The sequence below is a fragment of the Hippocampus bargibanti genome, linkage group LG18 (assembly GCF_051943395.1).
Source record: "Hippocampus bargibanti isolate YZ-2025 linkage group LG18, ASM5194339v1, whole genome shotgun sequence".
Taxonomy (NCBI): domain Eukaryota; kingdom Metazoa; phylum Chordata; class Actinopteri; order Syngnathiformes; family Syngnathidae; genus Hippocampus; species Hippocampus bargibanti.
The window spans coordinates 14,611,800-14,628,104 of record NC_142751.1 but is presented as its reverse complement, the minus strand read 5'-3'; the positions used below and the strand labels follow the sequence as shown (position 1 = coordinate 14,628,104).

The 16,305-nt window shown below is 43.6% G+C and overlaps 2 protein-coding genes across 5 annotated transcripts; one reads left to right on the top strand and one right to left on the bottom strand.

Moving 5' to 3' along the window:
- The first annotated feature begins 244 nt into the window (after positions 1-244).
- cnnm3 (cyclin and CBS domain divalent metal cation transport mediator 3) lies at positions 245-13,958 on the top strand. Of its 4 annotated transcripts, none has more exons than XM_089021250.1 (12): positions 245-991; positions 1,903-2,237; positions 3,338-3,514; positions 4,534-4,691; positions 4,761-4,904; positions 5,390-5,548; positions 5,626-5,795; positions 5,880-5,976; positions 6,763-6,893; positions 6,957-7,104; positions 7,267-7,318; positions 13,819-13,876. In XM_089021250.1, exons 1-11 carry the CDS (start codon positions 260-262, stop codon positions 7,308-7,310), a joined length of 2,295 nt encoding a protein of 764 aa, XP_088877376.1. In that variant the 5' UTR covers positions 245-259; the 3' UTR covers positions 7,311-7,318; positions 13,819-13,876. The 4 variants fall into 4 exon arrangements, with proteins under 4 accessions (XP_088877376.1, XP_088877375.1, XP_088877373.1 ...); XM_089021249.1 differs by lacking the exon at positions 13,819-13,876 and adding an exon at positions 7,918-9,335; XM_089021247.1 differs by lacking the exon at positions 7,267-7,318 and having other exon boundaries at positions 13,819-13,958.
- Positions 13,284-15,650, bottom strand: purbb (purine-rich element binding protein Bb). The gene has a single exon (XM_089021253.1). It carries the CDS (start codon positions 14,996-14,998, stop codon positions 14,087-14,089), a length of 912 nt encoding a protein of 303 aa, XP_088877379.1. The 5' UTR covers positions 14,999-15,650; the 3' UTR covers positions 13,284-14,086.
- Between the last annotated feature and the right edge of the window lie 655 nt (positions 15,651-16,305).

The window sequence follows — 16,305 nt, the reverse complement described above, 5'->3', positions numbered from 1 at the left end:
TGTACACGGTAAAGCAAGGCACCAGCTTTACGTGTGTATCATAAAATCAAGCGTATCCTGCCCACAAGTTATCATTATTGTCATTAGTTTCATACGCTTTAGTCAGTTTAAGTGTTTTTAATTGTATTTTCGATGTGTGTACAACGTACTTTGCCCCAAATATTAGTTAATCAAGTTGAAACATTGTCTTATCTTTTGTCCCACGATTTGAACGCCGCAATGTTTGGAGTGGGCGGTGCCTGGCGGGGAATAGAGTCACATGACCCGCCCTGGAACCTGGCTGACCAATTCCAATATGGTGGCCAGCTTGGCAGGTCTCCGTTTGCTGTTGATGATATTGTTGATGGTATTGTTGTCGTGCGGGATCCGGTTGGGCTTGTGCGGCCAGGCGACGCCGCCCGTCGTGCGCCTGCGCCCTGAAGACCCCGCGGGCCGCGTGTCTATGAAAGGAGGGATCATCTCGGCGCCCCGGGGAGCTTCGTTCAAACTGCGGCTCTTTGGAAGCGACTGGAGGAACCAGACCGGGCCGTGGCTGGCCTTCGCGCCCGAGGGGGCGCCGGGGGACCCGTGCGAGGACGAAGACCGACGGCGGCAGGCCGCCTTCCTGGTAAAGGAGCCCTTCGCGCCGGACGAGGATTGCAGCGGACTGCTGACTGTGGAGGTTCAGCTCGGGGACGACGGCGAGCAGCGGGACCTCCAGCGGAACCTCCATCGCGTGTGTATGAAGAACGGGGGAAAGTGGACCTCGGTGAGTGAGGACAGGCTGCGCGTCGGTTTGGACCAGCCTTTGCCCGACGAGGACATCCCGGCGTGGGGGCTGGCGGTGCTGGTGCCGATGCTGGTGCTCGTCTGCGGGCTGTTGAGGACGGTTCACCTCAGCCTGCTGTGGCTCGACCCGGTCGAGCTTTACGTGCTGCACAGCTGCGGGTCCGAGGAGGAGAAGCGCGCCGCCAAGCGTCTGGAGCCCGTCAGGAGAAGAGGGAACTTTATGGTAAGAAGAATAATCATCATCATAATAACAATAATAATAATACAGAGGTCCCCAACACCCGGGGTGCGGACCGGTATTGGTCCGCGGATCAATCAATATTTGGCCGCGGACCAGTACATAAAAATGAACTCATTCACTGCATTTCAAAAATGTATTCGGGAATTGCCAATAAATAACTACTAGATAGCCAGCTACAAAGCTAGCCAGCTAGCTTTTTTCCATGCTAGCGCCATGTCCAGCTTCAGCTGTTGTTAAAGTGCTATATAAATATAATGTAATGTATTATTATTATTACTGTATCTATTAGCTAGCTAGCTAACTATTTATTTGCTATCTATTAGCTGGCTATCTAACTAGCGATCGTTTGGCTATCTAGCTGGCTAGGTAGCTATCTATTAGCGACTGTATCCTGTGACTGTAAAGTGACCTTGAGAGTTTTGAAAGGTGCTTATAAAGGAAATGTATTATTATTACTGTATCTATTAGGTAGCTCGCTTTCTATCTATTTGAGTTACTTCCGGGTTGAGTGAAAGCTGGCGCGTGTGGCTGCCGCTGCTCACCCGCAGAAATTATCATCCTGTAACTGTAAAGTGACCTTGAGAGTTTTGAAAGGCGCTTAGAAATGAAATTTATTATTATTATATAAACCAATATGTATGTCTTGCATTGTATTTTGGACAGCTGTCCTCATTTCAAGCTCATATAACTCCAGGCCCATATAATTTAGGAATTAACTCTTTTTTTTTTATGATGACACATTTTTGCACTGGCAGTGAATGAGTTAATTGTTTGTTTCTATTTTATTTCTGAAATAAAATATTTAATGAAATAAAAATGTTTTATTTTGAAACTTGGCGACGTGAGTCACATGACTTGTGTGTTTAATTTTTGGCCTCCATTTTGTGTTGCAGGCGTCCTCTCTTCTCTTCCTGTGCGTCTTGGCTCACTCGGCGGTGGGGGTCCTTCTTTTCCGGGCGTTGGGCTCGGTGGCGTCGGCCGCCTTCGCCGCCGCTTTCATGCTCTTCTTCCTGGCCGAGTTGCTGCCTCACGTGGTGTGTTCCGGTTATGGCTTCCAGCTGGCTCCGGGCCTGACTTGGCTGGCCCAGGTGAGCATGGTGCTCACCTGCCCGCTCTCTTGCCCCCTCGGTCTGGTTTTGGATCTGGCATTGAGGCGCGACATCAGCACCTGTTGCATCCGTGAGCGAGCCATGGAGATGATCCGCACCAGCGTCAACGACCCCTACAGGTACTTCCGCCTACCTACAAAAATATATCGACAGCTAACATCCGACTTACGACCGAGTTCCGTTCCAACCAAACGGTCGTAAGTCAAAATGGTCGTAAATCGGAAATCCATTCAAAATGTCGAATAGAGACTCTGAGGCTAAATGACTTGCAAACTCCGCCCCTCTGGTGCCATCACACCGTCGATTGCTGTGCGAGCGTGAGATGCTGGCTGGCTGGCCAAAATTGTCGTACACGTTGCCGGACTGCTAGCGTGTTGCGGTGCCAGGCGTAGAATTAAAATTGTAAAAATGAGTCCGGAGGTCGTGGTCGTAACTATGGGTGGTCGTAAGTTGAGATGGTCGTAAGTTGGATGTTACCTGTGTGTGTGTGTATATATATATACATTCAAGTTATGAACAATGGTACATATGATTTTTTGTAGTAATGTATGTAGTAATCTCTCAAGTTGTACATGTCTTTATAGAGCATTTATCATTATTATTATTGTTATTATTATTAGCTAGATTGTTATCTAGCTGGCTATCTATTAGCTAGCTAGCTCACTTTCTATTTGAGTTACTTCCGGGTGGAGTGAAGCCAGCTGGCTAGCTTGTTATCTAGCTAGCAATCTATTAGCTAGCTAGCTTATTATCTAAATGGCTAGCTATTAGCTAGCTGGCTATTAGATAGCTAGTTTTCTATCTATTTGAGTTACTTCCGAGTTGAGTGAACGCTGGAGCGTATGGCTGCCGCTCTTCACCCACATGCCATCCACAAAAAGTGTTAATTCCTAAATTATATGAGTCTGGAGTTATATGAGCTTGAAATGAGGGCAGCTGTCCAAAATACAATGCAATACATCTATGTTGGTTTATATAGCGCGAAAACAAGAGCTGAAGCTGGAACAAAGCGCTAATATGGGAAAAAAAGGAAATGCTGCCCCCTTGTGGAAAAGAAAAAATGAAAAAACAAAACCCAAGCAAATTCGGGAATGGCGCTCGATGTCATATTTTCACTTCCTGAATACATTCGTGAATGGCAGTTAATATTGGGATCAATTCATATGTGGGTTTTCTCTGGGTATTCATTCTCTCACATGCATTGTGTGTCTTCTGGCAGTGAGTTTGTGAAGGAGGAGTTCAGCCGCGGGACGCTACGAAGCAAGACGGTTGAAGATATCTTGACGCCCCTCAAGGATTGCTTCATGTTGCCCAGTTCCACCATTTTGGATTTCACCACCATGTCGGACATCATGCAGAGCGGCTACACGCGTGTGCCGATTTATGAGGAGGAAAGGTGAGGAAGGAGCTCAACAGGAAATGTAGTAGTATTATTATTATTACTGTATCTATTAGCTAGCTAGCTTTCTATCTATTTGAGTTACTTCCGGGTTGAGTGAACGCTGGCGCTTGTGGCTGCCATTGCTCACCCACAAAAATTCTTATCCTGTGACTGGAAAGTGACCTTGAGAGTTTTGAAAGGCGCTTAGAAATGAAATGTATTATTATTATTATTATTATTATTATAACACTTCAACTGGGAACCCAGAAGGGTGGTCATGTTTATTTGTGGTATTTGACGCCACCTACTGGCAAAGTTGATTTAATGCAATTTTAGTCTGATTCACTGTGGCAACCCATTGAAGGGAAAAGCCAAATGTTCACGCTAGCCGGTTTTGCTAATAATAATAATAATAATAATAATAATAATAATAATACATTTTATTTATAAGCACCTTTCAAAACTTTCAAGGTCACTTTATAGTCACAGGATCAGTTTTTCTGTGGGTAAGCAGCGGCAGGAAGTTACTCAAATAGATAGATAGCTAGCCAATCGATAGCCAACAGATACCTAGCTAGATAGCTAATCAGCCAGCTAGATAACCATATAGCTATTACATGGCTAGCTAGATAGTCGGCCAGGAAGCTAGATAGCAAATAGCTAGCTAGCGAGATGGCCAGTTAGATAGCTGAATAATAATAATAATAATAATAATACATTTAATAGAGAGAAAGCTAGCTAGTTAATAGATAGCTAATAGCTATATAGCTAATATCTAGCCAGCTATATAGCTAATAGACAACTAGCTGGATAGCCGGCCAGGGAGCCAGATAGCAGATAGATAGAAAGCTAGCTAGCTAGGCAATAGCTATCCAGATAGATGGCAAGCTAGCAAGCTAGACACCTATATAGCAATGATGCTAATAAAAATAAGGAAAGTGAACAGTGTTCTTTTGTTGCTCCTTTTCTGGCGATACTTAAAAAGGACAAAATGTAAAAGGCAATCAATTTTTTGGCTCCGCGATGCCGCGCAGGTCCAACATCGTGGAGATCCTTTACGTGAAGGACTTGGCGCTAGTGGATCCTGACGACCGCACCCCCATGACCACCATCACCAAGTTCTACAACCACCCGCTGCACTTTGTCTTCAACGACACCAAGCTGGACGCCATGTTGGAGGAGTTCAAAAAAGGTCCCATTTTCACACTTTGCTTCCTGACGCTTATTTCTTGTGACGCTAACGTTAGCTTGTTGCGTCCAGGGAACTCTCACATAGCCATCGTGCAGAAAGTAAACAATGAGGGGGAGGGTGACCCTTTCTATGAGGTGATGGGATTGGTCACCCTGGAGGACGTCATTGAGGAAATCATCAAATCGGAAATCCTGGACGAGTCCGATGGTTACCGTGAGTTTGCATTAATAATAATCATAATAATCATCATTATCATAATAATAATAATACATTTCATTTCTAAGCGCCTTTCATAACTTTCAATGTCATTTTACAGTCACAGGATCAGTTTTTCTGTGGGTGAGCAGCGGCAGCCACATGCGCCAGCATTCACTCAACCCGGAATAACTCAAATAGATAGAAAGTTAGCAAGCTAGCTAGCTACCTAATAGATAACTTATTGATAGCTAGCTAGCTAGTAAGATAGCTAATATATAGAAAATAGCTGGCTAGGTAGCTAGCTAGTAAGATAGCTAATATATAGCAAATAGCTAGCTAGCTGGCTAGGTAGCTAGCTAGTAAGATAGCAAATAGCTAGGTAGCCAGCTAGCTAGGCAGCAGCCAGCCAGCTAGGTAGCCAGATAGCTCAAGTGATGGTCCATCCCCACACCTCATGATGATTTTGAGCGCTAACCTCCTTTTCTCGTATGCCTTCGCAGTGGACCGCAAGGTTAAACGTCCTCTGCCTCCGTTGGAGATCCCCGTGGAGCCTCGCGGGACCCCCGATGATTTCTCGCTCTTCCGAATCCCCGAAGGCGAAGCAAAAATCCAAACGTCTCCGCAGCTTCTCCTCGCCACTCATCGCTTCCTCTCTAGAGGTGCGTTTCCTTTCCCCATGGCCCCTCCCCGTCGGCCATTTTGTCCTGCCTCAAAATGGCCGCACGATGTCGCGCAGAGGTGGAGCATTTCAGCCCCGCGCGTGTGTCTGAGAAGATCCTTTTCCACCTTCTGCGCCATCCGAGTGTCAATCAGGAGGTGCACTTTGACCCCGGAAATCGCCTAAGCCCCGCCCACTATCTATACACGCGGAACCACCCGGTGGATTACTTCATTCTGCTGCTACAGGTGCGTCTGTACGTATGTGTGTGTGCGTGTTCATTGGGGAGGGTGAGGTAAGGCGTCGAGTAAGTGCTCGTATTTCGGCGGCAGGGACGCGTGGAGGTGGAGATCGGCAAAGAAGGCCTCAAATTTGACAACGGCGCCTTCACCTATTACGGCGTGTCGGCGCTCACACTGCCCTCTTCAGGTAAGTGTGGGAACTGCAACAACATACCCAATAATACAAGCGTTATACTACTACTACTACTACTAATAATAATAATAAATTTAATTTCTAAGCGCCTTTCAAAACTCTCAAGGTCACTTTACAGTCACAGGATACGTTTTTTTTGTGGGTGAGCAGCGGCTGCCACACGCGTCAGCGTTCACTCAACGCAGAACTAACTCAATTAGACAAAAAGCTAGCTAGATGGCTAGCCAGCCAACGAGAAAGATATACAGCTAGCCAGCTACATAGCTAGCTTGCCATGCAGCTAGCCAGCTAGATAGATATATATAGCTAATAGATATAGCTAGCTAAGTGCGCTCACGAGTCTTGCTTGTTTGTTTGTTTTTTGTTAACAATAATACATTTCATTTATAAGCGCCTTTCCAAACTCAAGGTCACAGTCACGGTATAAGTTTTTTCTGTGGGTGAGCGGTGGCAGCCACACGCGCCAGCGTTCACTCAACCCGGAAGTAAATAGATAGTAAGCTAGCTAGCCATCCAGTAGAAAGCTAATAGATAGCCAACATATAGCTACCTAGAGAGCCATGCACCCAGATAGCTAGATAGCTAAATGCATAGAAAGCCAGCCAGTAGATAGCTAATAGCTAGCCATATAGCCAATAGAAAGCTATACATAGAGAGAAAGCTAGCTCGCCAGCTACGTAGCCAGCTAGGTTAGGAATTATATTTCACCATTCCTTGTTATAAAATAAAAAAAATTATTCAATGTAATTGTAATTAAATTGTGCGTGTGTGCGTAAACAGTGCATGAGTCCCCGGCATCGAGTCAGCGTCAATCCCCCCGAGATCCGTTTGTCGCGTCCGAGGCGACCAGTCCTTCCAGTTACTGTCCGGATTACACCGTCCGAGCGCTCACCGACCTGCAGCTCATCCGGGTACGTCCTCGTCAAGTCAAATAGCGTCCAAAGGGTGACATTATGAGACACGTGTATGTGTAGGTGACCCGATTGCAGTACCTGAACGCCCTGATGGCATCGCGGGGCGACGACGGCGAAGGCCCGAGCCCAGACCTGCCGGAGATCAAGATCCTTCCTAATAGTCACACGAAACTCCTCAATGATAGGAACGCGGCCTCGGCCGCCCAAGGTTAGTCAAGATGGCGGCGGATGTCTTGTGTCTGTCCGTCCGTCCGTCCGTCCACCTTGCGGCACTGGTGGCTAACCACTTCCTGTTTCCTGTTTCCTGTACTAAACAAACCCCAACAAAATGCTTGCTGTCTTTTCTTTGATGACTCTTTCTTTCCTCCAGACTTGAACTTCTCTTTCTTTGACACCATTGACAACTACTGCTAGTGTGGCAGGTGAACGCAAACCGTTACAGCTTGCTTTGTGTGTGTGTGTGTACATATATGGATATAGTATATTATTATTAGTAGTATATTATTTCTAAAAGCTTTTTAAAATTAATTTAGAATTTCTGTATTATCGCAGCATCATTTTTACAATTTAATATATTTTTAAAATTGCATTTTTTTCCAGTTCGTATTTTAAACCTTGACCTAATTTTATTCTAATTATAACATTTTAAAATGTCCATTTATTTTCATGTAATTAGCTTAGCGACATTCTTTTAGTTTGTTTTCATGTTGTGTATACAATGCAGTGTATTTCTTTCATTACAATACAATAGCATGTTTATTATACATAGAATAAGGTATGTTGTGTGTAGTTTTAAGGCTTATTTAGTTGAAAAGTATATTTGATGGAAACCCGGGAACGGATTATTTCCATTTTAATGGTTTCCTATGGCATTTTTTTTTTTGAGATACACACTTTTCGCCTTACACACTCCTTCTGGGAACCAATTAAGTTCGTAAGTTGAGGTCTCACTGTATTGTGGTGTTATTTCTTTGTTCCCGCCCACTTACTGTTCTGTGATCTCATTGGTTGATTTCGACAGATGGTGAAGAAGAAGAAGAAGAAAAAGGCGACGAGGCTCATGCGTAGCGATGACCTCATCAAACGTTCATCTAACTGGACGAAACTGGTCCCCATTTCTTTTCTGTCATTATTATTTCTCATCGATTATTCTGAAGTTTTATAAGCACTGTGTGTAGATTATTATGATTTTTTTATTATGATTTTGATTAATTGGGGGCGGTGCCTTTCTTCCAAGTTCACCATTGCCATTGGTCACTTTTGCTGTTTGCGTGCCAAATTCCGGGTGCGCGAGCATCCGTCTGTTCGGACAGCGATGCGTCGTTCTCATGGTCACGTGACCGCTCGGGCTGGTTTCCGTGGTTACGCCACAAATAGCGTTGAAGGACGCGTTGAAGGTGACGCTCGGTTACGGAAAGTTTTGCTTCACAAAACTGATTCAGTCTTGATTGACACTTTATAAGCAATCCCATGCCACGTTTTGGTTTTGTGCTAAAGTTAGCCGCGCTAGCTAAATAGCGTCTCTTTCGTTGTTTTTGTTGATTGAGTTATCTTTGTTTTATGACGCTTTCACTCGTCCTTAACTGGAACCCCAAACTAGCACCTTGAATCTTGTCCTTTTGTCTTCATATGTGTGTGAATGTGAGCAGCATGCTAACTTGAATGGAGAATTAGCGCCGCACACATTGTTGTAATTATTTTTTTTTTATTTATTTTTTTTTACCAGCTGTCACTAGTTATTAAACGCATGCAATAGCTTTAGCCAAAGCACATTTAGCTTATCTAGCCCACCTGGAAGCTAATTTGTCGTTTTAATTGACTTGAGCATTCCCTGAAACATAAAATGACATGCTAACATTAGCGCCTTTGTTTTGAAATTCAATACTAAAAGGTACTAAGGCTAAGCTAATGTGTGGTTAATATCATATTTGTCATGATGACAATCCCTTTTGAGTTGTTTTTTTTTGTGTTACTGGTTCAACACACTTCAATTTTCTTATTAAAACTCCGTGTTTTAATTTTTGCATTGAACAAGCTAACTGGTAAACTCGTATAAGCTAACGGTTGGACAATCGATTAGCCATTTTGACCAGATATTTTTTTTTTTAGGGTAGTTTTTTGTGTCGTTTTATGAAGAAGAGTACTTTAAAGCTAATCACAGGCTCAGCGTTAGGTTCACGTTAGCGTGATTAGCAACTTAGCGGAGCATGTTTTCTCATTCTGCGTTTAATCAGTTGCTGTTAGGACTTGATGCGCCGAGTTTTGTTGAAATAGTTTTGCTATTCGAATAACGTGTTCATAATTTTTGGTATGAAAAGTGAATGTAAAAAAAAAAAGTTATTAATGAGTGCAAGTGTTCATAAATTAGCAAGTAGTTTTTAGATGACTTATATATGGAATATGGAATCACTTTTTATGTTACATTTTTTTTATAGTTTTATCCGCAGCGGCCATGTTGGCTTTAATACTTTAAAGTATTCAATTTTCCTAGGAAATAAAGTCAATCCTGTTCTAAATACAAGCATCTTAGTTTTCTTTTTTCTGGCATTAAAAAAAAAATTGTTAACTCATTCACTGCCGTCCGACATAAATCCGCTTCAATTCCAAGCCGCGACAGTTCCACATACGCATTGGAATAAATAAGTTAGTAAATAGATAAATAAATAAATATCATAAATAATATAAATAAAATGATTACATATAATAATAATATATATAAAATAAATAAATTCACAAATTAAAACATAAATAAGAAGAAATAAATACATGCATAAGTATAGATGTAAAGTGACCTTGAGAGTTTTTAAAGGCGCTTATAAATGAAATGTATTATTATTATTTTGATTTTATTATTGATTGTTGTTGTTATTGTTAGTATTATTATTAGTCATAATATTATTAGTCGTATTCTTATTATTATTATTATTATTATTATTTATGATTTTATTATTATTATTGTTATTGTTATTGTTAGTCTTATTATTATTATTAGTCTTATTATTAATTTTATTATTATTAGTCGTATTATTATTATTGTTAATATTGTTATGTGATCATGTTATGTTATGTGATTGTGACATTTTGTTGCGATTTTAGCATGTTGGGATTCGTCATGTTAACGACTGTGGAGCACTCGTTGACCTTGTGTGTGTGTGTGTGTGTGTGTGTGTGTGTGTGTGTGTGTGTGTGTGTGTGTGTGTGTGTGTGTGTGTGTGTGTGTGTGTGTGTGTGTGTGTGTGTGTGTGTGTGTGTGTGTGTGTGTGTGTGTGTGTGTGTGTGTGTGTGTTACCCCTGCCAGTCGAGTTACAGGCACATAGCAACATGATCTAAAAATAACCTCTATGTCATGCAGTATCAAGATTCCTTTGAAACTCCCAACGTGTTGAGGCCGTTTCTTCTTCTTCTTCTTCTTCTCTCCGCCGCCTCTCTTTCTTTCCTCTGCGCTATTTCCACTTCCTTCAATTGCTTTTTTATTTGATTATTTTTTCATTTTTCGTCTCGTCCAATCATATATCAACTTGTCATGTGTTGCCGTGCCAGTCTAATCTGCCAGCGGCTGTCGCAACCAGTTGTGCCGGCCCATTGAGCGCTAACTCGATTAGCAGTGAGCGGGTTGTTTTATGAATATCTGACAAAAATATCAATCAGTAGTGAAGGAAACGCCGCCGACTTTAATGTCGCGATAAAATCGTCAATATCGGAATTAGATGAACGCATCAGGGATGCGATTACGCCAGATTTGATTTGTCTCTGTGCCCGCTGAGGAATTAGTGCGCCGCGCTCCCACAATGCAACACTGTAGCGCTGCTTGCACATGTGCTGGCGTGCGCATGCTCATTAGTTAGCGGTCATTGGCCCAGGGGTCACAAAGGGCGGCGAGCCTCCGGCACGCAACGTGGTGATGAGGATTCAATACGGGCGGGATTTAGCAAATGCCACGGCGTTGGAAGTTTTCGTTTCATTGGATTGAACTGGATGAGATTTCATGACAAAAATGAGATTCATAAAATGCAAGAAAATTATACCAAATTAGAGAACTCAACCTGATGCCAAAAAAAAAAATCACGTAACAAACTCATTATTTAAAAAAAATTGCATTTAGAAAATTATATTTTTAATTCTCTCATCCGCAATCACTTCCTGTTATTTTTTAAAATTACATAACTGTCATTGACACATCTGTCCCATGAGGCGATACTGGAACACCAATGATGCAGCAGCACAACTAGGCAGACAATATCCTAAGACATATGGGGATATATTCTTTATAATAATAATAATAATAATAATAATAATAATAATAATAATAATACATTTAATTTATAAGCACTTTTCAAAACTCTCAAGGACACGTTACAGTCACAGGATATTTTTTTCTGCGGGTGAGTAGCGGCAGCCACACACGCCAAAAACAAAACAAAAAAAATATCCATACTTGAACACAAATGGTGCAGCAGCACAGATAGGCAGATAATAATAATAATAATACATTTCAATTATAAGCGTCTTTCAAAACTCTTTAGGTCACTCTACAGTCACAGGATCAGTTTTTCTGTGGGTGAGCAGCGGCAGCCACACGTGCCAGTGTTCACTCAACCCGGAAGTCACTCAAATAGAATAGTAAGACAAATAGATAGAAAACTAGCTAGCAAGCCAATGGATAGCTAATAGCTAGCCAGTTTAGATAGCTAGTTAGCTAGCCAGCCAGATAGCTATTATACGGTATGACAGAAAATCCAGAAAATTGACTTATATATTATTTATTATTTAATATTTCGTCCTAACAATATCCCAAAACTCATTCGGGATGTATTCTTTATCATCCATACTTGAACACAATTGGTGTAGCAGCACAGATAGGCAGACAATATCCCAAAACTCATTGGGGATATATTCTTTATCATCCATACTTGAACACAAATGGAGTAGCAGCACAGATTGGCAGACAGTATCCTAAAACTCATTGGGATATATTCTTTATCCTCTGTGACGAATGACTTCTACAGTATGACTGCAGCTTACTGCGAAATTCTCAACATATCCATGTATGTCTTCAATCTTAGAACCAAAAGTGTTTTTTAATACATAAATATGTGCATTTCTAAGGAGTCAAATGTACTCTATTGTGTTGTAGTCCCTAAAAGTAACACATTTGACATTAAATGTAGACTTAGTAAGAAAGTAGTAAACGTAGTAAGGGGGGGGTCACGAGGGGGGGGGGGCGTGTGCATACTTGTCTAATGAGGATGTGGCCTGGGTTGGCACAATTGTATGCTTGTGCGCCAGCTGACTCCCAATACAGGAATGTGTGCGTGCATGTGTGTGTGTGTGTAGGCTCCGCCCACATTCTCATATTCTGGCTTTCTCACATTCTCCATTGAAACGTGCAGCTGCTGTGCACTAATGTTGAGTCAGGGATGCCGCCCATGGGGGGGGGGTACCTTTCTCAACGAGTTATTAAATATGTAGTGGTTTGTAGAAAAAGTATGTGGAGATGTAGTTTAATAATAATACATACTGTGCAGTGTGCAGTGATTTTTTTTTATCACCGTCTGTCTATGTGTGTTTCTGCACCTTGTGTATTCAATTCTCTTAATGTCACTATGCTGTTGTTTTTTATTAGGCGGTCTGTGCAGTGTTTAGTGATTTGTTTAATACTGTCTGTCTATATGTGTTGCTGCACCTTTTGTGTTCAATTCTTTTCATGTCACTATGCTGTTGTTTTTTATTAGCCGGTCTGTGCAGTGTTTAGTGATTTGTTCAATACTGTCTGTCCATATGTGTTGCTGCACCTTTTGTGTTCAATTCTTTTCCTGTCACTATGCTGTTTTTTTATTAGCCGGTCTGTGCAGTGTTTAGTGATTTGTTTAATACTGTCCGTCTATATGTGTTGCTGCACCTTTTGTGTTCAATTCTTTTCACGTCACTATGCTGTTGTTTTTTATTAGCCGGTCTGTGCAGTGTTTAGTGATTTGTTTAATACTGTCCGTCTATATGTGTTGCTGCACCTTTTGTGTTCAATTCTTTTCACGTCACTATGCTGTTGTTTTTTATTAGCCGGTCTGTGCAGTGTTTAGTGATTTGTTTAATACTGTCTGTCTACATGTGTTGCTCTACCTTTTGTGTTCAATTCTCTTCATGTCACTATGCTGTTTTGTTATTAGCCGGTCTGAGCAGTGTTTAGTGATTTGTTTAATTCTGTCTGTCTACATGTGTTGCTGCACCTTTTGTGTTCAATTCTCTTCACGTCACTATGCTGTTTTTTATTAGGCGGTCTGTGCAGTGTTTAGTGATTTGTTTAATTATGTCTGTCTACATGTGTTGCTGCACCTTTTGTGTTCAATTCTCTAACTTCTCATTCAGGAAGGGAAAAAAAAGTCAACTTAGTTGGAAGAAATTAATTTTCTTTATTTGTAACACATGAAATTTCCTTTACACAAAACATTTTCTTTAGAAGTATTTGAAAATATCATTTTTGTTGTTGTCGTCGCTGGTTTGTAATAACTTTCTTATAATCTTGTGTCAATAATATAGTTCTTTTTTTTGTTTTTTTTAAGGGAAAAGAAAAAAAGGAAAAAGAACATCCACGGACGTGTTAGTTGGTGTCCAGCAGCGTCTCTTTTGCTGATGTTCGTTTTTTTTATATATATATATTTTTTATTTTGTCCCAAGTGAGGCAAGAAAGAGGCTGGATGACAAAAGCGTATTTTTGTTTGTTTGTTTGTTTTTTGCTTGGGGGGGGGGGGGGGGGGAAGCCCCAAACGCTGCACTCCTCTGCCGGTATTGCTTAAAAATGTGCCCTGGCTGTAATTACGGCTGACTTCGTCAAACATGTGGAGGACAGTAATCCTTTGTGCGTGTGTGTTTTGCGTGTACGGATGTGTTTGTGTTTGTGTGGTGTGTGTGTGACTTTGATTGACAGCTGCTCCTTCGAGGCCGACCTACAAAACATCCCATAACGCGAACGACAACGAGGAGGACACCGGGAGCCTTACAGCCTCCACGACACGCACTTAGGTGACGATTGAAAACACACTACCGAGTCCAACTCGGGGCGCCAAGTGACAGACACCCCAGCACGAGGCGGATGGAAAGCTCGTTCACTCTTCTTTTTTTTTCCTCTCCAATGCTGCGGTTGTACGTGCGCGTTGCGCGCGCACGTACGCGGAAGTCGGCGTGCATGCGCGCGCTCAGTCGTCATCCACGTCGTCGCCCTCGGACTCGTCCCGCCTCTCGTACATCTTGTCCCGGTGGCGCTCCTGGATCTCCTTCATCTCGTCGGCGTAGCGGCCGAAGGCGCCGCCGAACTTCGCCCAGGCCTTGAACGGCACCGTGATGGAGTTCCGGTAGCTGGGCTTGACTTCGCTGACGCGCAGAAACACCCCGTACTTGTTCGAGCCCACGTCGAAGAAGAAGCGCTTGGAGTCCACCATGATGGAGGTGCCCTCCGGGAGTTCGCCGAAGCCCCCCGCCGCCGCCGCCGCGCCGCCCGCGCCGCCGCCGCAGGCCAGCTCGTCGTCGTCGCCGCCGTAGTCGTCGATGAGCTTGGCCAGGGCGTCTCGGAACTCGATCAGGCCCTGCGCCGGAAGGGCTATGGTCTGGCCGCTCAGCATGCCGCCCACCGGGCCGCCCGCGCCGAAGCCGGGGCCCCGGTTGACGGTCTGCCGGATCCGCAGAAACCTCCCGCGCTGGTTCTCCTTCAAGTCCAAGTAGTATTTGCGGTTTTCCCGCACCAGAAACTCGCTCTTGAGGGCTCGCCGAGGCCCGCCGTCCTCCCCGGCGGTGGCCTGCGCGATCTGCTCGGGGCTGCTGGGGCCTAGCTGGGCGTAGTGCTCGATGAAGTCCCCGAGGTAATCGCGCACCTCCGCGGCCACTGACAGCGAGAGGGTCAGCCGACTTTTGGAGCCTCCGGCCCCGACCTCGGCGATTTTGATGAAGCGGCCCTTGCTGTTCTGCTTGACGTCCAGGTAGAAGCGCTTGTTCTGGATGTCGAGGCGTTTGGAGGCCAGCTCCTGGGTTTCCTGGTCCCGCTGAGGGTGCTGAAAGCCGCCCCCGCCGCCGCCGCTACCGCCGCGCTCACTCCCGCTGTCACCGTCCGCCATGTTCAGCTTCTGCCCATCTCCTCCTCTGTGGCCCAGCGCGCGCCGCCTTCACGCTCGCCGGGGCTGCGCTCGTGAAGCGGCTCGTCATTGGTCCGGTCGCCTGTCGCTCCGCAGCGTCGGCCTAGTTACAGTTTTACCATTGGTTCGTCGGCCCCGTCAGTCACGCCCTCCGTCCCGGCGCTCACGCGCCATTGGTGGAGATGGAAGTTCCGGTTGCGTTCCCCCCCCCCCCCCCCAAACTATTTTCAGCTTCTTGCGCTCCTCGTGTCAAATGTCGTTTATGTGACGTCACGTTTACAATTAGACGCGTTCGAGAGCTGCGAGCGACGACGCCATGACGTTAAAAGCAAACAATCGTACTTGGAGTTTTGCCGTTTCCACCATCTTGAAAAGCAACACGTGAGCAGCTTCTGCCTACAGGGGGCAGCAGGTAGCACAGTTCCACCGACATCACGGCTTTCAAAGTCAAGGTTCCGGGGCCAAATGTGGCCCACAACGTCCTATTACGTCACATTAGTGGCAAATCATGTTTTTTGACTCAATATTTCTCGCAAATTACCTTCACAACACGAACATGTAATATTGAAGGATTTCTTGGCGACCAAAGCCCCCTTTAAAATAAACTGAAACATAATTGAACATACAATTTACTGGCTTCTGTGTTCAAAACTAATTATTTATCAATTAATTGTGATCATGAATTCATATTGGTTCCGGTGTGCGGTTGGAGATACGTATAGGGAAAAAAAGTAAGTGCACTGTGACAAAAGCAGATACATCTGTTTTGAAATACTACATCCAGTCAAAGTAAGAAGTCGTCAGAAAAATACAATACAAACACCAGAAAATGTAAATATACTACAGCACGATAATGCTTTATGACTAAGCTAGCTATCTGTGTGTCTATTAGCTTTCTAGCTAGCTCGGTCACTGAGTCTACTTGACGTTTGGATGAAAAAGACTAAAATCTAGCTAGCTTTCTGGCTGGTTGGCAAGCTATCTATCTCTATATCTATTAGCTATATAGCTGGCTAGCTTTCTAGCTAGTTAGGTCACTGAGTCTACTTGACGTTTGGATGAAAATGACAAATAGCTAGCTAGCTAGCTATTTGCTATTAGCTGGCTAGCTAGCTATATGGCTGGATCGCAGGCTATGTAGCTGTATATCTATTAGCTATATATCTAGCTAGCTTTCTTGCTATCTATTGGCTAGCTAGTGAGCTTTCTATCGTTTTGAGTTACTTCCGGGTTGAGTGATTATTAGTTAGCTCTTCTCTAGATAGCTAGCTTTCTATCTATTTGAGTTA